This window comes from Trematosphaeria pertusa (genome assembly GCF_010094035.1).
Source record: "Trematosphaeria pertusa strain CBS 122368 unplaced genomic scaffold BU26scaffold_26, whole genome shotgun sequence".
NCBI classification, from domain to species: Eukaryota; Fungi; Ascomycota; class Dothideomycetes; order Pleosporales; family Trematosphaeriaceae; genus Trematosphaeria; species Trematosphaeria pertusa.
Genome location: NW_022987237.1, coordinates 479,409 through 498,012, shown reverse-complemented (window position 1 = coordinate 498,012; position 18,604 = coordinate 479,409). Strand labels below are relative to the sequence as shown.

Genomic DNA, 18,604 nt, shown 5'->3' with positions numbered 1-18,604 from the left:
GAAGATGGAGAATAGAACGAAAGAGAGGCCCCACCCTCCGCGGCGAAGTGCCCGCAATAGGAAGAGCGACATCCTGGCGTCCGACACTGTCCAGCCCCCGGCCACTACACAGCGCAGCGCCCGCCCGCCTCGCAAGCTCGACACGGCGCGCGCGAGACTCAGAGGTGCCATCGCCCAGCAGTCCAAGGCGAAGGCGGACAGCTTCTTGGCAGCCAACAAGGACTACTTTCTGCCGTTGCTTCCTGCACACAACTACGTGTCCAAGCTCGTGGCGAGCAATCATCCCCGTTCCACCGTGGAGTACGAGCATCTTCGCCGCCAACCCCAGGGTGTCCGAGCAACGATGAAGCCATACCAGCTCGAAGGCCTGTCCTTTTTAGTTCATCTTTACAACAACGGCTTCTCCGGGATTCTTGGCGACGAGATGGGTCTGGGCAAGACTTTGCAGACTTTGTCACTGTTTCAATATCTAGAGGAGCAAGACCAAAAGTTAGGCGCCGCATCCGAGGAGCTGCGACCCTATCTCGTCATTTGTCCGCTGAGTGTTCTCAACTCATGGGTAACGGAAGCGCAGAAATGGGTTCCCGAACTCAAGATCCTCCGATTCCACGGCACTGCCAACCAGCGAGATCGCCTCAAGAAGGTCGCCCTCGGCATGGCGGACCAGTTCGGCAATGAGACTCTGCAGTCCAGGAATCGCAAGGCATCGAGAAAGGCTGGTCTCAAGGTCTCGAAGCTTCCCACTGACGCCTCCTCGGAATCCTACCAGATCATTGTGACGACTTATGACACATTCCAGGCCGAGCACTCGTGGTTCAAGCACTCATTTGTCTGGCGCTACGTGGTCCTTGACGAAGGCCACAAGATCAAGAGCAGCGTCTCGCAAATATCCACGGCGCTGAGGCATATCGCTGCAGAGTATCGCCTCATATTGACCGGAACTCCGTTGCAGAACAATCTTGTCGAAATGTGGGCTTTACTGGCTTGGCTGTACCCTGACGTTTTCGCCGACAATACCCAGAGTCTCTTCAAGGAATCTTTCGATCTCACTCGAGGCATGGTCAACCGGAAGACCATGGATGACGCCCGACGACTGCTCGAACTCATAATGTTGCGGCGGATGAAGGATAGTCCAGGTGTCAACCTTGGGCTACCACCGAAAGAGGAGGTGCTGCTATACGTCCCCCTTACCCCAATGCAGCGTTTCTGGTACACCCGGCTTCTCACGCGTGTGGATGACGCCATGCTCGACGAACTCTTCGCGAACGGAAAGAGCAAGGAAAAGCTTGCTTTGGAAAAGGAGAAAGAAGATGGCAAGCTGCTATCGCGAATCGAGAAGTTGAACGCCAACACATTAGCACAGGAGGGCGACTGGGGAGAGACTGCCGAGATCATGCGACAGGCCCTCGAGAAGGAAAAGGGTGCTGAGACCAATTCAGCCTGGCGCAAGCTCATGAACCTTGTCATGCAACTCCGGAAATGCTGCTCTCATCCCTATTTGCTGCCGGGCACTCTTCCTGACCCATATTACATCGGCCAACATGTCATTCGTGCGTCAGGAAAGTTCATCCTCCTTGCGAAGCTCCTGAAGCACCAGATCTTCGAGCAACGCAAGAAGGTGCTGATCTTCTCTGGCTTCACCCAGACGCTAGATTGCTGCGAAGACATGCTAGCCCTTATTAGCAACCACGGCAAGGGCTTTAAGTACGTCCGCTTAGACGGTAGCACCGGCCGGGCTCGGCGCAATCTCGACATTCGCCTATTCAACGATTCCAAGACCGACTATAAGGTCATGCTTCTGTCAACTCGTGCTGGTGGCCTAGGCATCAATCTGACCAGCGCGGAAGACGTCATCTTTCTGGACGAGGACTGGAACCCCCAGATTACCTTGCAGGCAGAAGCTCGAGCCCACCGGATTGGCCAGACGAAGAAAGTGACCATCTATAAGCTTTGCACTCAAGGCACGGTAGAGGAACAGATGATGGGTCGCATCCGGAAGAAGCTATACTTATCAGCTAAGATAACAGAATCTATGAGGAACATCCATGGGGCGCGCGCTTCCGCAACCGCCGCCGCTAAAGGGCATCTTTCGCTTACAGATGATATGCCAGAGATGAGCACCGGCCAGCTCAAATCCCTCATCCGCCGTGGCGCGCAGACCCTGTCGCATCCCGAGATCAACGTGACAGAGATGCTGTCCTGGGACCTCAACACAATGATGGCAAAGTGTCGCGACAAGCCCGCGGATTTGCACGCGAACCCTGACGTTGTGAATCCCGACATTGACGAGGAGAAATGGCTATCGGTAATGGAGCGTGTCGAATGTGCCGTTCTCGATGGGAAGCGCTACCAACGCCAACTCAACACTAAGGCCGATAATCCCGCCGTCAACATTCTGCCGGATTCCATCAGCCGCGAAGACCGCCGCAAGGGCAAGAACACCACTGTGATGATCGATGGATTCGCTATCAACAAGGAATCGCTCAGCTGTAACGACTGGGAAGCTGTTCCAACCTTTGCCGGAAAGGATCCACGACTCGCGGAACCCAAGCGTGAGAAGCGACGGGAGATCCAGCACGAAGAGCATTGCGTAGCCTGTTTCGATGGACCAGATGCAGGGCATATGGTGGAGTGCAAGAGCTGTCCACGAACGTACCATTACGATTGTTTGGAAGACGACTATCAGGTCAAAGTCAAAGGATTCAGCGGCTTCTTCTGTCCCCAGCATACCTGCTATGAGTGCGGGAAGAACACGACGGATGCTGGAGGCCTTATTTACCGCTGTCGCTGGTGCCCGCACGGGTTCTGCGAAGACTGCCTTGAGTGGGGCAAGGAAGAGCTCATCGGTGAGAATCTTCCGGAGTTTGAGATGCTGGGTGAAGAATCCCCTACAGGCGGATTCTACATCAAGTGCCCTAGCTGCATTGAGGCCGTTGAGGAGGATGAAGATAGGAGGGAGTGGATGATGGGCATGGAGGCCAGCTACCGGGAGCAACATGAAGAGTGGGTCAAGGATCAAGAAGAGCAGCTGCGTTTCCTCGAGAAAGAGCAAGATGCCCTGCAAGGCACCGGTCACCAGAACAAGATCCAGAATAAGGTCAATGCTGAGACGAACCAGCTGCTTCCGCAACTAGGTCTCGGAAACCAGCGTTTCCGGCCCATCATTCTCGACGACGATGACGCTGCTTCACAGCCTGCGCTGACCGACACTTCGATTCCAACTCCTGCCCCTGGCGAGTCTGGCGTAAGCACTCCGCGCCTCCTAGGCCCTCAAATGCAGGGCAAGAGAAGGGCCGAGATTGAGCTCGATGAAGAGTTCAGGGATGCGCGTGAGGAGAAGAGGGCTAGGCTTGACACTATCGGTCAGCCATGGATGGTGCAGACGGATCCGCTGCTCATGGATTTCTACAGCAGTGACACTTAATGCGTGCGTTGCCGAACTCCCAGGTTCACGGCCCATTTCCATTTCTTTGCACCCGGACTGTCATGGGTTGGCCCGGTGGCATATGCAAGATGACGGTCATTTGGGGGCACCGCTCTGACTTGCATTTTCTGGCGTTGGTCGACTGACTATACGATATACCCTTACGTCCTGGCGCTGTGTCGTTGTGGACTTATGCGTCTGCGTTGGTAGGGTATGGTGGAAGGGTTAGGAATCTCTGGATCTACAATCGGATCGCGTATGTACATTAACTCATTATCCGGAGGACAGCCAAATGCGCTCTGCACTAATGGGATCTGGAACCAATTTTCTATCCATGCATGATGATGCATGTCTGGGAACACAGGACAAGCCTTTCGAAGCATAGACAAGCATTTCCTAGTTGCGAATAAGCTCGTACAGTTTTCTCACGAAGCAACAAAGGTTCAACCACAGCTCACCGCTGAGGCTGTTCTACGATGCGTAAGCTGACTCCTGGCGAAAAAGTTATATTACCTTTGTGACAAAGACTCACCCATCCAGCTTGATTCCGTATCAACCCCTAATAGGTCGTCAGCGGCCACTAACCACACCAAAGCATCCCTGAAATTGGGGCAGCTGGGCCTTACAGGATGATGGGGACAGTGACCGGATATGGTAATTGATGTATGCAGGCCGGGTATTTGTGGAGACATTGGTGTCAGCATGGAATCCAAAATGGGGGGAAGGCGGGAATAGCGACTGACACTCCGCCAGCGACGACAGTTGACTTCATCGCCGAAAGTGGAAGGGAGAAAAAATATAAAGCACCCACTGCTGCCGCACAACAAGGAGTATCATCACTCAAGGCCACTACCATTCAGTCCTTCATAGATCTTCTTCGCTCGATCTTCTGCTCAATCTTCTGCTCAATTTTTGAGAATACAGCCAAAATGCGCTTCAGCACCAGCATCCTCGCCATCGTCGGCCTCGCCACTCAATCCACCCTCGCCGCTACGTGCTTCCCGCAAAGCGGATGCAAGTCGTGCGCTAGCTTCCAGGAGCTGTATGTCCTAAATCGCTTCCCCTTCTTCTACTCCTCCCAATTATCGCACTGCGCCACAATCCCCCAGTTACCCCCTCTAACTGCGAAGAGCGGAGCTGATATGCAGGTAGCGAGGATCTCAAGAACAACTTCTGTGCCACCAAATTTAACCTCGCCAACACGCCCGAGCAGTTCAATTTCCAGGCGCACGCGCAGGTCCTCGGTGGGCCAATTGGCAGCCAGGACCTGTGCAATAGCGCTTTCGACAATATTGTTGATCAGTGCTTTGGGAATCATGATGGTGGGGACTTCAACTTCAATGGGTGAGTGATATGTTGAGAGTGGAGGGTGGAGAGTAGAGGGTGAACTGGAGAATGTACTAATGCGGTGTTAGGTGGGACTTGAAGGTCGGGTTTTGCTCTTGCGACTAGGGGGGCTGAAGAGAGACTGAGTGATGAGGAACGGGAGGCGAGAGGGCATGAGTTAAGGACCACACGTAGGCGGTGGTGCATAGAGTCTTGCATTCTTTTCTATACTCTGTCGCTACTGGAATTCGTTGCATATGTGGACGGAATGTGTTCTGGTGCCTGCAGCTAGCCAAATACAGATCTGTTCTTCATCTTACGCTGTGGTCTGAAATGCGCGTGTTGAGAAATGACATCACTACCACACCATCTTCCAAAGACATGTAAGCTCTCGCCCGCCGTAAGCAGAATAGAAGAAGCACTTCCAGTCCCAATGGCCAGCCACATATCCCGCAGCATAAATCGTTCCCAGGGGACGCCGCAGTCCGCACAGTTTTGCCGACAGCGAAGCATGCCCTCAAGCCCCGCCACCTCGAAGCCTACACTAACCCCATACTCCCCAGGACCTGCTGAGCGTTGTACTCGTACGCGCAGGTAGCATTTGTTGGCCTGTCTTCCCCACCTTGGGTTGATCAATCTACAATGGTTAATATCCGCCAATCCTGGTGGTCCGCATCCTGCGCGATCCTTGTTCGGCCGTTTGGATCACCGCCTTATCGCGGCGCATCTCTCTCCGACTACAATGCACCCCCAATCACGTTCAGTGCTGTTGAGGGGCAAGCGTCGATACCTGGGCGCATCTGGGAATTAACTGAATTCCATGTATAAAGGATGGGCTTCCGCCAGTTCCGAGGTTGGGCGACGGGCGACCATTGCCGCATCGTCTTCGCCGCGATGATGCTGTCCCGGGTGAGCGTTGCACTGGCCGCTTTAGGATTGTCGCAAGATGTTCTGTCGGCAGCATCTTCAGATAATAATAAATATTCCCGTGAGGCCAAAAGCATCTCCACTCCTTCCATCCATCTCCCAAAGCTAACACAACCCAGTCGTGCAACCCCTCTACAAACCTCTCGACCTTGGCTCCATCAAACCTCTAGGATGGTTCAAAGACCAACTCCAACTAGAAGCCGACGGCCTCGGCGGAAACTTGTTCGACTTCTACCGCTTCGTGCATGACTCTAGGTACATCGGTGGCTCGACTGAATACTCCGCGCTGGACGAAGCATCGCCGTATTGGTTCAACGGCCTTGTTCCTCTTGCATTTGGCCTGGGCGACGAAAGGATCCGTAGCCAAGTGCAGTATTACCTCGACTACGTACTTGATCACCAACAGGAGGATGGATGGCTAGGATTCGAGACGACGCAAGCTTCTAGGGGACTGTGGGCACGATGTCTTCTTTTGCTCGGCATGATACAGTATGCCGAGGCGGACCCCATGCGGACAGAGAGAATCGTGGATGCAATGCATCGGTATACTGTGCTCGCCCATAGCATGCTGAAGAATAATTACACAGGTCTGCTTGTACATGGGAATGATACGTTTGACACTGCCGGATTCGGGGTGGGAAGGACGCATGAGATGCATATACCCATGCAGTGGCTTCTAGAGAGATATCCGAGGAATAATTCGGAGATTCTGTGGGAGACGATGCAGATGATGATTGATGGAGGTGTGGTTTGGGGAGCGGACTGGCGGACGTTTTGGACCGAGGAGAATTACCCAAAGATATACTACGAAACTACGCCGTATAATCTGAGTTGGGTTTTTATTCACGGAGTCAACATGGCTGAAGGTATGGGTTTTGGAAGGTCAGCATCCCATCCGTCACTAAATGCATCTTCTAGGGCTTCGCTATCCGTTATCTCTATATCGAAACACCAACGACTCATCTCTCAAATCTCAATCTCGGCTCGCAGTCGACCTCCTCGCCAAGTACCATCGCTCACTAGCGGGTACCATCATCGCAGACGAATACATCTCAGACCTCAATCCCAGTCGTGGTGCTGAGCTCTGCATCGCAGCCGAAGTCATGTTTTCATCGGCTTACCTCTATCAGTACTTGGGTGGTAATGATGTTGCTGACTGGGCAGAGCAGACGGCGTTTAATGCGTTTCCCGTAAGTGTGACTCCGGATTGGTGGAGTCATCAATATGTTCAACAGGAGAACCAGGTTGGTGTTCTATATCATGGAATGTGCGCAATTGCTGCTGATGAATAGAAGCCGTGGTCACGCAATCTGTCCACGAATGATCTATGGTGGGATGTTAATTCGTACGCTAATGTCTTCGGCCTGGAGCCAAACTATGTTTGTTATTTTCCCTCCCTAAACGCGTCCATTGAGTAGTCTAATGGCGAGGTAGCCATGCTGCACGGTCAACCACCCGCAAGCCTACCCTAAGTTCCTAGCAAACTCTTTTGTATCAACGGAAGATGGCGGCCTCGCACACGTCTTCCTCATCCCCTCCAGCGCATCAACAGGTCTCGGCCCCGACGGCTCCAACATAGTCCTCATCAACGCAAACACTACATATCCCTTTGGCCACAACATCACATACAGTATTTCCGCTACTGTTTCCTTCACGTTCTACGTCCGAATCCCGGAATGGGCGGAGAAGGCTAGCACCATCAACGGCCAAATCCCAGTATCACCCAACGATAGTGGACTGCAAAAGGTCGACGTGCCTGCCGGCAAATCATCGCTCAGCGTCGAACTCGCAGCATCCCCGAGGGTGACTCATAGAGCTAATAACACCGCAGCAATATACTATGGACCCCTTCTCTACGCCCTAGCCATCGAGCACGACATCACCTCGCACGAACCAATCAACTACCGCTCACAACAACCCCTCCCCGCAAACACCACCGATCCACTCGGTCGCACCCAGGACTTCCAGCTCACGCCCAAGAACGGTACGATCTGGAACATCGCAATCGATCCGCAACAAATTGAAATTGTGAAAACCAACAAGTCGAACTCGGGGTTAGGAGAGTTGGATAATCCCATCTGGGATTTGGGCGCTCCGCCCGTGGAACTGAGGGTCAAGGCGGTGGAGATTGACTGGCCGGTTGTAAGAGATTCGCCGGCGGATCCGGGGACGTTTGAGGTTACTAGGAAGGGGGAACCGTTTTGGACGAGGTTTGTGCCGTATGGAAGTTCGAAGTTGCATATGGCGTTGTTGCCGGTGATGGGTTTGGATGATGCATAGGGTAGGTTTTGAAGCGCTACGAAGACCATTTGAAGAGGGTAGCTTGCGCAAAAGCAGATGCTGTAATATCGCCGCAGTTTTCTGCGTTGAAGTGGAACGCATACCCGACGGAGTCTATACACGAACAAACGCCGTTTTACGGAGTGTGCGTGCTGCGCAATGACACCACTGCCGCTTCACTTGAGAAAAACGTTCTTCTACCTGCACACCGTTAGCCACTTCCAGACTTCAGCCGGCGTAGGACAGAACCGAAAAGGGGTGGCATAAATTTCTCTAATAGGTATAGCTGGCGACCCGCCTACCTAGCGCGAAATAGCGCGCTTCTCCATCCTCCGGCTACCCAGGTACACACGCGGGTAAGCTACAGAAGCTACCCTCACCATCTGGACTTTGGTGTATTATAACGGAGAACTCCCCCATGTCCTCAGCACCTACAACGGCGTTACCTTTCGGTCTGTGTCGCGTCAAAAGCTCGTCAGTATGACGGCGGGTGGCAACTCCTCCCAAAATCCTCCCAAAATATCGTTCGCGATGATCCATCCATAAACCCCAACTCCCTCCACGACTTCCACGCCGCAAAAAGAGGACCCAAAAACGTCCCAGACGCCGTAGTCATGGCCTTCTCTAATGCCAGCACCCCCAAGGACCCAGGCCATCCGTACGCCAAAACAAAGCACATCTCCTTCGAGTTCTTCGACCAGCGGCGATCCAATGCACCATTCGGCTACGAGCACTTCGTCTCCGTGCCGCCAAACTACGGGAAAGAACTGGAGAAAAGCTGGCCACTGATACTCTTCCTTCATGGTGCCGGCGAATCCCAGCGTGCCGTCAAAGAATCCTACGCCTCACTCTGGCACGGCGTCCCAAAGCTCATCCTCTGCTATGACGCCCTAAAATCCGGCGTATTCCCACCACGGATTTCCATCCCACTCGCCGCTCATCTCTGAAAATCCAAGCAAACAAAGCAAGGCGACAAATCCACAGATCCCGTTCCTGCCGACGTTTGCGAAATGGTAACGGAGAACTTCATCACAGTGACGCCGAGCCTGAACATGGAGTGGGGATATGGCTGGAACGCGTCGATTCTATCAGCGCTGCTGGGTGAGATTGTGGAGCGGTACAGGGTGGATTTGGAGAGTGTGCACGTGACGGGTTTTAGTATGGGCGGGTATGGAACGTGGGATTTGGCTATGCATAGTCCGAAGAGGTTTGCGACGCTGATGCCGATTTGTGGGGGTGGGGATCCGGCGAGGGCGACGTTGGTTAAGGACGTGCCTCATTGGTAGGTTAAATTAGAATGTGTACGGAAGGTTGAAAGTGCGACACTGACGATTAATGATAGGATTCATCATGGCGACAAGGACGACATCATTCCTCTTCGCGCTTCTCAACAGATGTTCAATGCCTTGGCGAAATATGGCGCAGCTGAATATGTTAAGTTCACCCGGTATCCGGATCTGATGCACGATAGCTGGACTGCGGCGTACGGAAATTTCGAAGTGTTCGAATGGATGCTTCGGCCAAAGAGAAAGTGGAAGGGTGACGAAAGAGTCGTCCCGGAAGAGAATAAGGCGTTTGTTGCATAGTCGGTGTGCTCAGATCTCCTGTAGGAGAATGTGTCCGGGAGCACCGGCTGTCAGGTGTTGACGAGCTTTTGGTTAGGAGTGAGTCGTCAGCACCAACACGTAAAGCGCGATATCCTAGGTGGAAGTAACTGAGGTGAACGGTGGAAAAAAGCTCTGAGAGTTGAGCAGAGGGCAATATCTAAGGCTCAGGGTGACGTCCTGAAGTGGCGGGTGAGACCACCTTCATACAAGAAATCTACTTTCGGGCTTCTCTTCTTGGTTGCCACCATTATTCTTGGGCAGATATCGTCCGTGTTCTATTACCACTCGCCTTTCTAGCATCCGCTCCCCGCAAGTCCATGCACACCTCCCTGTGCAATATACTTACAAGCTCCATTCATATTCTCTGTCCCATTGGTTGCGCTCTTCAAGTCGATGTTCTCAAAGTAGATATCATAGCACGGGTGCACGGTGCTGCAACTCACACTCCCCTTCGACGTCTTCCCGTTCAGATATCCTGTAAAATTCACGAATCGTATGTCGTTAACCTGCATCTTGCTCGTTCCGGAGTAGCTTCCGTTGTTGCCGTTATCCTGGTTGATGGATGGGACGCCATCGGCGCCTTGCACACGGAAGTTGCTGAAGGTGACGTTGGTTACGTTGCCCCATCCACCGCCGCGGGGCTGTCCGGCACTCTCATATGACGACTGCGGTACGAGGTGGCCCATCCAGGTTTTGATATAGGCGCAATTGTGCATATCCTCGTTGTAGCGGACAACGTCAACGTTATCAATCACCACATTCTCAACAGAAGAGTCTTCGAGATATTGGCCGAGAGACCCGATGGCGATGCCATTGCCTCCGTGGCAGTAAATGTTGCGCACGGTGATGCTATATGAGCGAGGTTTAACAGCGATGCAGTCATCGCCACCCTGGTACCACAATCCGTCTAGGGTTACGTTCCGTGCATCCATGGTGTCGAAACCGTCAGTATTCTGGACCCAGTTGGAGCCATATGGGGCTTGCGTGGCGGTCGCATTGGCTTTCATATTTTTGAACATCATGTTGGTACCGTTCATGATATTGATAGACCAGAGCTGGGGATCTTTGATATGGAAGTCAGAAACGCTGACGTCGGATACATTCCAGAAGACGAAGGGCATTGGGCGTCCAGGCTGGGTGTTACCAGCTTCAGCGGTGTACCACACATCGCCGTTTCCGTTGATGTGGGTGTAGTCGGTGGTATGGCCATTGATGCGGATGTGCGAGCCAGAAAGAACGAAACCCGCGCGATGGTTTTGGAAGTAGATCGTGTATGAATTGTTCCGCCAGTAAGCCAGGTCATCCGAGAACTAATGGGCAAAGTTAGTACAGGGGGTCTCGGAGGTGGATTGCTACTTACGGTCCATTGCCCACGCCAATCTATCTTCACGTCATGGACGACAGGATTAAGGCGCTGCGCAACCCAGTACTCTTGTCCTCGGGGGAAGACAATGGTACCGCCATTTCCGCATTCCGAAAACGCATCGAGGATGTTTGGTACGTCGTCTTTCTTGCTGCCGAGCGCGTATACGGTACATGTTTTCCGGCCATTGTGGTATTCCTTGGGTACATAGGGATTGGCCAGGACCGTTGGTAGAAACAGGCATAGCCGGAAGACAAGAGAGTTGAACAGCATCGCGAAGAGACCAGCGGAAGCTCGACTGTAGGGGAACGATAAAGGCATAGAAGCGTAGGGGGGTATATGAAAGCAAGCCGGATAATAAACCCACCCCGGCGGAGACCATGGTACCGCACGAGCATGGAGGCGTCACGCTGATTGCCGGATTCACTCTTCTCCGCATCGTCTACCTTCTACCTTGTAGCCCCGCGATCGACGGGTGGTGGTGCCTGCATACTCCGCAAAAGCTTGATGCCGGCGAAGCTCATTCGGACGAGAATATACCGAGGGGCGTGGACGAAGCTTAGGTAATCCTAGTGGCTTGGCGAGCGGACCCCCGAATGACGTCGCGTCCGTCACCTCCGTCACCTCCCGAGGTCTGAAAGGCGCGAGCTTGCAAGTTACCCGCGAGTCTGCAATGATTCTTCGGCGGCCGCCTCTCCTCTCCCAGCGATTGACTCTTCAACTGCTGCGCGCATCGGCTCGGCGCAGCTTCCTGACCGGCTCCTCGACGCCATCACACCAGAACCGCATCTTCGACAACGTCCGCAGCCCGGCAGACCTCCATACGCTCACGCTTCTTTCCGCCGCCGCCAACCGTCCGCTCATAACCTTCTGGAGCGCGAGCTGGTGTTCGACCTGCCGGGCTGTGAAGCCACTTGTGAAGGCCTTGATTGAGGATGAGCGGGTCGGAGAGGCAGAAGGCGGTTTGGGTTTCGTGGAGGTGGAGCTTGACAGCGTCTTGATTGAGGACTTGGGTGTGAAGTACATGGTGCACATCCCTCTCTGCCGCTATCTTGATGGCGCATGTAACCGTACGTGGTCGGAGAAGATACTGATGCTTCATCCGTAGATCACGTCGATGCCGACCTTGCTCGCCTTGAGCAGACAAGAAGCCCAATTCGAGACGAAACTCACGCGCCCCGAAGAGATGAAGAACAAAGACTTTTTGAGGAGGTGGCTGCTGAATGAGGCTAGAAGAGGAGGCCGTACCGGTGGGGGCGGCGGCGGTCTATTCGGAGCTTTGTTTGGACGGTAGCATCGGCGCTGCATATCACTATAGCGTAGGGAGAGACGCAAGCCACCTTCACATCAGGAGAGCAGCCCATTCCATCATGAGCGGTCTAAAGGACAAGCGAAACAAGTCGAATTACTACAAACTTAAAACGATTCGCCGACATCTGCATCAATACAAAAGAGCAACCCGCGGACCGGGGCCCGATATCCTATCCAAAAATTCAAGTCCTCCATAATCCGTCATTATCACTTCGTCTTTTTCCGAGCTGTACGTCTGATCGAAAGGACCCCACTCATCAGCCTCCTCAAATGCTCTTTCGAGGCCGCCATCCTCGTCTGCATCGGGCCAAATCCATTTTGAGCCGTGGAAATCAACGTTGTTGTCAAGGCTATATGGAAGGTTCGCCTCAGGATACTCTAATGTTAGAGTAGCATCGTTGCCGTTGAAGATACAGGATATTCTCACTTGCAGCGACTCTTCATCCTCCTGCATAACGGTTGCGGCGAACCGTCTACTCTCCGGTACTTGATCTACGCTCCGCTCGACAGTAACCCCGTAGCAGAACAACCACGCCACTAGCATCTTCCAGTCTAATAACCCAGCGAGTGCTAGCTCCACTATGAAGTGGATGTTCTTGTAGAGCCTCTCAGTGTACTGCGCATCGAGGTCGGGCGTCAGACTAAGAGCTAGGATCCAGGCATTGACGATTGTGTGATAGCCGCATGCCCAGTTGTTAGTCTGGCGAGGAACCTCGATTAGTCGAGCAGCGCGTTCGAAAGGGATGCGTCCGCCTTCTCGGTGGGTAGACCAGTTCAGGTCGCCTGCGGCTTTGATGATTCGCTCGAAGAGGAAGTCGTACGCATCCCGGAGGTACCTAGGTAAGCTGTCTAGAAAGTATACGAGGTAGCGTTTCCCGTTTGCAGGGTCATGCACTGGTGGTTGTGTCGCTGCGGAGTCCTCATATTCGGGGTCCACTTCTTGGATGACGGCGAGGATGATATGGCCTGCCTCTGGGGTTTTCGCATATTTCCCCTCTTTTTCTCCGATATGTTGAGCTACTTCCTTGAGGAGAACTTTATCAACTACAACTGGCATAAGCCAGCATCTCCTTGGCCGCGAGGCTGTCACATGGGCATCTTCCAAATAAGCTGTTTTTGATCTTCCGCATTGGAGATCCCTTGACGAAGCGAGGGTAAATCCTCCAGCGAATGGAACTTCTCTGCCCCATTGATTTTTGTGCTCTTCGTTTTGCAGACGATCGATGGACTCGACCACGGCAGCGATACCCAGCGTCACCTGCTCTTCCTCGAGGTACTCTCCGATATCCTGAATCTGAGCCGATTCCCAGAGGTTTCTCTTAAGCAACTCCCCGTAGCAAAGCACATATTCCCGCCAAAACCCACAGGGGGCCTTGTTGATCCGCTCGTCGTGTAGCTTCCGATTCGAGACCTTCGAAAAGCTAAGATAGTTCTGGAAAAGGCGAACAGTTTCCTCCGGGGGTAGTCGGACGGGATCCTTCTTCTGCTTTTTGAGTTGGTCTAGAAATTTTTGGACCCTTTCCCTCATCTGGTCACGGGAAATGTCGGGGTAAAATGTACGGAAGTCGGCTCGAACCTGCGCGTCGCTGTAATCCAGGTTCATCCTACCGAGGCTGATAAGCTGTGGAATTATGTTGAGCTTAGTCGACTCATTCCATCCGTCGCTTCCCCATGGGATATCAGACCGTCTGCCCTCGCCAAATGCAATCCTATTCCGGTTGGAAACATTTTCAATGTTGAAAGCTTCCACAGCCTGCCACGCTTGCTCTTCGCTTTCCCGAATATTCCGAAGCGACTGGGCTACACTTGCCTCGCTCATTACCCGGAGAGTGTTCCTGAACTTCTTCAACTCAGGGACGTGCTCTTCTTGCTCTACAACATCGTAGCATCTCAGAAAAGCGTAGATGACCTTCCAGTCGGCGGATCCAATGCGGACGAGATGAATGACGTTTTGTAAGTCGTTGAAGAATTGAGAGTCCCAGTCCGGCCTGAACTGCGGGTTTGGTTGGAGGCCCATAGCGAGTGCCCATGCATTTAGGATAACCAGGTAGCCGCAGGTCCAGTCTTCGATCTGGATGGCGCACGGGACCCAGGTAGCGTATTCGGGAATTGGCACTTGGCCCTCTGCGGGGAAGAAATGGCGCCACCACCTCGATCGTTTGAGTATGGTGGCCACAGTGTCATAAACACGTTCTCGCTGAGCTCGGTTGTAGTGATACGGTCTCGAGTCAAGGACGGATACTGTCGGATCTCCCTGTTCATTGAGCTGGAGTACAAGGAGGACGATGTGGTTGCCATATTGTAACGGTACCATCATCGGTCTGCCAGGACGGATCGCGGCGTCGAACTGATGATCCTCATACGGGAATGCATTACATAGCTGGACATTATCCTGGTGCAGGAAACTAAACCCCCCAGAGCTGTTTTGTATGTTGCTGATCGCCAACGTCACCGAGGCAATCGCCAGCGAGACTTCTGAATCCATCATCCATATTTTGCGTTCCGTAGTGACGGTGTCTCCTCCCTGTTTGAGCTTCTCAAAACTGTTCTTCACGTAATGGCCACCAAGCGCTTTTCGGATTCGGTCATGCAAGTAGGAGCACGCTACGAAGGGCTGTGGTACGTTGTCGCCGGGGTCGCTCGATGTTGGTTTCTTCCGAAGAACTTTGAATGCCTCCCCCAGCTCTTCTAAAGGGAGATGCGAAATCGCTATACCCGCCTCTACTAATCGTGGGACTCGACGTCGAATATCTTCCGCCGTCCAGTCATCCGACGGGAATATATCATCATGTGCTCTGCTGGAGGGGGGAAATATGTGTGTCCAACTACGGGCGGGCGTTGGATTTTCTAGCCGTTTAAATCTCCTTCTCAGTTTTGAAAGATGCAGTTCGAGTCTCCTTGAAGGAACGGTCTTCGTAATCCTGCATTCAGCAACCGGTTCTCCGGCCATTACAAACCCTGAACAAAGCAAGAGGGACCATATAAGCTTCCAGTCAGCGAATCCGCCAAGCGAAAGCCGAATGAGTCTACCTGCCTGCTCAAAGAAGTCCTGGGACGGCCGGAAAAGCGGATTTAATGGAAGGGAAAATAAAATGGCCCAAGCATTGAAAATAGTATAATAGCCGGTGTGCCAGGGTTCTCCTGCTTGCAGAGAAGTAATCCAAGATGCAGAACCCTCTGTAGTGAAGCCCGCGGGCTTCAGGTAGTCGTCCCAGTGGATATGCTTAATCAGGTCAAGCACTGAGGTGTAGATTCGAAGGCGCTGTTTGCGACTTGATAGCCACAGTGCAGGATCGAGCATTGATACTGTGATCCGTTTCTTTTCATCCGTCACATGCGCCTGTACAGCGACGAGCATGCTATAATTGTTTTCCGTCCAGGGCAGGAATAGTGGTCTGCCATCGTACAAAGAAGGGAACTCAGGGAGTTCTTCGCTCCCGAAGATGAATGATTCCAGTGTCGCGTAGTCGATCACTCCAAGGCCTTCGGTAAGAGGTTGAATCCAGGTGATCGCCTGACTTACAGAAGCTATGCTATCGAAGATGTACTTGGCACCAAGTGCCTGCGGCTCGATATCTGTGCGCAACCCATATCGTCCCGTCAGATCGCCTAACGCCTCGTTGAAGTATTCGCAAGGGTCGAACTCTGCTGGTATGTCTGAAGGATCCTGCGCAAAGCGAAGAGATGCAGTCGATGTACTTGAGGACTGTCTAAACGACGACGACGAGGGACGTCGTGATGATGCAGGGAGTCTGTTGTAGCGTTCTTGTAGGTCCCCATCAGAGAGGGTAGGATCCCACGCGTTCTCCGTAATGAGAGTCTTGACGACCTTCTCCCTGAAATCGTCTGTCTGTGTATCAGACCGGAAGTCCTCATCATGAGGGGTCCCGCTCCCTAAATCGAGTCCAATGCTTTGCACCACACGTATGACTTCCAGTTGCTCCTTGGCGTCACGCCATGCTCTGTCAACTTGTAGCTCTCTCTGTCGTAAGCTGCGAGCGGACCGTCCACGGAGGCTGAACCGGCGATCGAGTGGGGGTAAGACGTCACCGTCCTTGTTATATCCGTGACATATAAAGAACGCGAGCAGGAGTTTCCAGTCAAGATATCGACCGCGCAAAGCCAGTGCGAATATGCTCTCTGCGTGGTCAAGGAAATCGGTTTCTTCTGTCTTTCCGCGGTGCAATTCGAAGCGTGGATCTGGGAATAGTCCCATGGCCAGCGCCCAGGCATTGAGAACGGTGTAGGTGACGGCCAGAGCTAAGTCGACTGTCTGAGCGCTCTCAGCCCACGAAGCATATAGTGGCAAGGCACCGAGTTTTTCTTCGACGTCCCCAACGATGTTATAAAGCCATCCCTCGCCCAACATTCTATCCAAACTGGCTCTATAGATCTGCTTGCGGTCCTTTTTCTTGGAATTCCAAACCATAGGATCCAAGACATGAAGAGTGACGTTTTGGCTCTGGTTGAACTGTGTAACCACCAGCCAAGGCCGACCCTCGTTACCCCGCATAACGCTGAAGGAAGGTCTTCCTGGACGCAGTAACCGGTCCTCGACGATCATACTGAAGCCAGCATTTTCCGCTTGCAGAGCATTTATCCCGGACAAGACTGCATCGACGAGATCCACAATATGGTGCTTCAGGGTTCCACCTAGCTCGTCGCGGTATCGTTGGATCGGGCCGTCAAGTCCGCTAAGTTGGCGGCGCAGGTAGTCACAAGGTGTGGATCCAGAGAAAACGTCTTTGGCCGTCTGGTAGAATTTTTCATCCCCCTCTTCGACTTCGAGGCCTTCAGTTCCGTCCTCATTCTCTTCGCTCGAGTTATCATCGAATCCGTAGCCTGTACCATGCGGTGGAACACGTCCATCAGGGGGTATATCAGCTTGAGCCGTTATTTCAAGGCTTAAGTCTTGGGGCCGCTCGCCGCTCGGGAATTCCAAGCCCCTCCATGACAAGTCCAACTCTACCCCATCGCCGACGTTATCTCTACGATGGAACTCTTCTTGCGATACGGTCGGCTCACACGGGGCGTTAAAATAGACATCTTCTCTCCTTCTCCAAAAGAATATCGGTTGCGAGAGAAGCTCGATGATAGCGAAGGACTGGAGTGGTCCAATGACGAAGTCATCCGGCCAATCTTCATTTGTGTACGTCAGCCCATTGACTGTGACAGAGGTGTTCTGTGGAAGCAAAATAGAGTAACCCGCATCTTCGCCAGTTGAAGGGATTCTCCGAACGATGTGGATGCTGGCGGTCGCATCCCCTTCATCAAAGTGGACAGTTCTATGTGTTTTATATTAGCAGGACCATAGGGAGTTGTGTGGCCGCACGCTTACACTTCCATCGCATAGTCCTGATCTAGCATGAAGGGGTGGCTGTTCTCGGTTGCGACCACTGCATGATTTCCCTCTCCGCTGAAAGCTGTTCTGAAATTGGAGAAATTGTAACCGCCCACGGACCAGTCATTGCTTGTGTCCGCCTGGATCTGTGCGAAGAAGCGTCTCAGAGCCCCACTGCTCTTATTCTTGGTGTGCGCCCGATCAAGGTCCCGCTGGCTGACTCGTTCCGGTTTTCTGAAGACTGGAGAGCGGAAAGGCGCTTGTTGCAATCGACCTGTCTGTAGATTTATGAGTGCGGCCCAGGGTTGGCCATAAAGCAGGGGGGCGAATGTTCGAGCGGTGTTCTCGTCGTAATCTTTCTTCTTGCCAGCGTCCTCAGGAAGGACCCACTGAACTTCCTTCCGCTCCGATTCCTTGTTTGCTCCTTCATCAACCGTGGACCGGCGCTTCGTTCCTCCGGGTATCGCTGGCGGTGATTTGCCATCTCCATTGGAATGCTTCGCCTTTTTCGTCTTGCGCTTGTCGGTAATTGCTTTCGCAACACGCTTTACGCCTTTCCTCGGCGGCATATTTGCGGCAGATGGAATGTAAGAGTGGGTTAATCAAACTAAGACACAAACAGACCCGATGGAAAACTATGGTAGGCGTGCGGATTGCGCGCTTTGTTCTGGAGGGACAATGAAGGTTGCCAGCAGTGCCGGATATGGCAAGCGTAGCGAGAAAAGTTGATAACAAACATGAGCGAAACGGTGTATAAAGACGTATTCTATATTTGATTGAAGTCTGGAGCGACCTATCGCAGTCGACAGCCGGCGACGGGTCATTTTGCCCCGGGCCCGACCGCACTGTACAGAACAGCGACACAACAGCCGAGTGCATACATGGGCACTTCTGACGCGTGATTCGAAATGTTCAGCTGAAAACGTGGTACCCATCGGCATTAGTAGGGTGAAGCAAGGGCTCATCGAGCGTGGTGTGTCGAATGTCGAGCTGAGGACGAAATTATTCGCTTCTTCATACCCCGA

At 52.9% G+C, this 18,604-nt stretch overlaps 6 protein-coding genes across 6 annotated transcripts; 4 read left to right on the top strand and 2 right to left on the bottom strand.

Annotated features, from left to right (window-relative positions):
- Positions 1–4: 4 nt before the first annotated feature.
- On the top strand, positions 5–4,876 carry BU26DRAFT_556509 (uncharacterized protein; the record flags this gene model as incomplete). The annotated part of the gene is made up of 5 exons (XM_033832386.1): positions 5–3,362; positions 3,789–3,904; positions 4,096–4,466; positions 4,577–4,768; positions 4,840–4,876. The coding sequence occupies 5 exons, from the start codon at positions 5–7 to the stop codon at positions 4,874–4,876; spliced, it is 4,074 nt and encodes a 1,357-aa protein (XP_033676091.1).
- Positions 4,877–5,602: 726 nt separating this feature from the next.
- Positions 5,603–7,957, top strand: BU26DRAFT_556508 (duf1680 domain-containing protein; the record flags this gene model as incomplete). The annotated part of the gene is made up of 5 exons (XM_033832385.1): positions 5,603–5,738; positions 5,797–6,543; positions 6,596–6,921; positions 6,973–7,056; positions 7,112–7,957. The coding sequence occupies exons 1-5, from the start codon at positions 5,645–5,647 to the stop codon at positions 7,955–7,957; spliced, it is 2,097 nt and encodes a 698-aa protein (XP_033676090.1). The 5' UTR covers positions 5,603–5,644.
- Positions 7,958–8,571: 614 nt separating this feature from the next.
- BU26DRAFT_586701 (alpha/beta-hydrolase) lies at positions 8,572–9,595 on the top strand (the record flags this gene model as incomplete). Its single annotated transcript, XM_033834666.1, has 3 exons — positions 8,572–8,859; positions 8,914–9,239; positions 9,300–9,595. 3 exons carry the CDS (start codon positions 8,572–8,574, stop codon positions 9,541–9,543), a joined length of 858 nt encoding a protein of 285 aa, XP_033676089.1. The 3' UTR covers positions 9,544–9,595.
- Positions 9,596–9,785: 190 nt separating this feature from the next.
- Positions 9,786–11,420, bottom strand: BU26DRAFT_525609 (glycoside hydrolase family 28 protein). The gene is made up of 2 exons (XM_033830546.1): positions 10,925–11,420; positions 9,786–10,874 (listed from the first exon to the last, which is right to left on the bottom strand). Exons 1-2 carry the CDS (start codon positions 11,198–11,200, stop codon positions 9,858–9,860), a joined length of 1,293 nt encoding a protein of 430 aa, XP_033676088.1. The 5' UTR covers positions 11,201–11,420; the 3' UTR covers positions 9,786–9,857.
- A 249-nt stretch (positions 11,421–11,669) lies between these two features.
- BU26DRAFT_391796 (uncharacterized protein) lies at positions 11,670–12,185 on the top strand (the record flags this gene model as incomplete). Its single annotated transcript, XM_033822707.1, has 2 exons — positions 11,670–11,954; positions 12,036–12,185. Coding segments are annotated over 2 exons (435 nt in total), but the record flags the coding sequence as incomplete, so codon positions are not given.
- Positions 12,186–12,198: 13 nt separating this feature from the next.
- BU26DRAFT_187236 (uncharacterized protein) lies at positions 12,199–18,532 on the bottom strand. Its single transcript, XM_033820474.1, has 2 exons — positions 17,577–18,532; positions 12,199–17,523 (listed from the first exon to the last, which is right to left on the bottom strand). The coding sequence occupies exons 1-2, from the start codon at positions 18,146–18,148 to the stop codon at positions 12,369–12,371; spliced, it is 5,727 nt and encodes a 1,908-aa protein (XP_033676086.1). The 5' UTR covers positions 18,149–18,532; the 3' UTR covers positions 12,199–12,368.
- Between the last annotated feature and the right edge of the window lie 72 nt (positions 18,533–18,604).

What these genes read in the sequence shown, in the direction of transcription:
- BU26DRAFT_187236 (XM_033820474.1), bottom strand. Translation starts at nt 18,148, where the DNA reads ATGCCGCCGAGGAAAGGCGTAAAGCGTGTTGCGAAAGCAATTACCGAC. An exon ending in CAGGACTATGCGATGGAAGT is followed by an intron (nt 17,524 to 17,576) that starts GTAAGCGTGCGG and finishes TAAAACACATAG; the next exon opens with AACTGTCCACTTTGATGAAG.
- BU26DRAFT_525609 (XM_033830546.1), bottom strand. Translation starts at nt 11,200, where the DNA reads ATGCTGTTCAACTCTCTTGTCTTCCGGCTATGCCTGTTTCTACCAACG. An exon ending in ATTGGCGTGGGCAATGGACC is followed by an intron (nt 10,875 to 10,924) that starts GTAAGTAGCAAT and finishes TTTGCCCATTAG; the next exon opens with TTCTCGGATGACCTGGCTTA.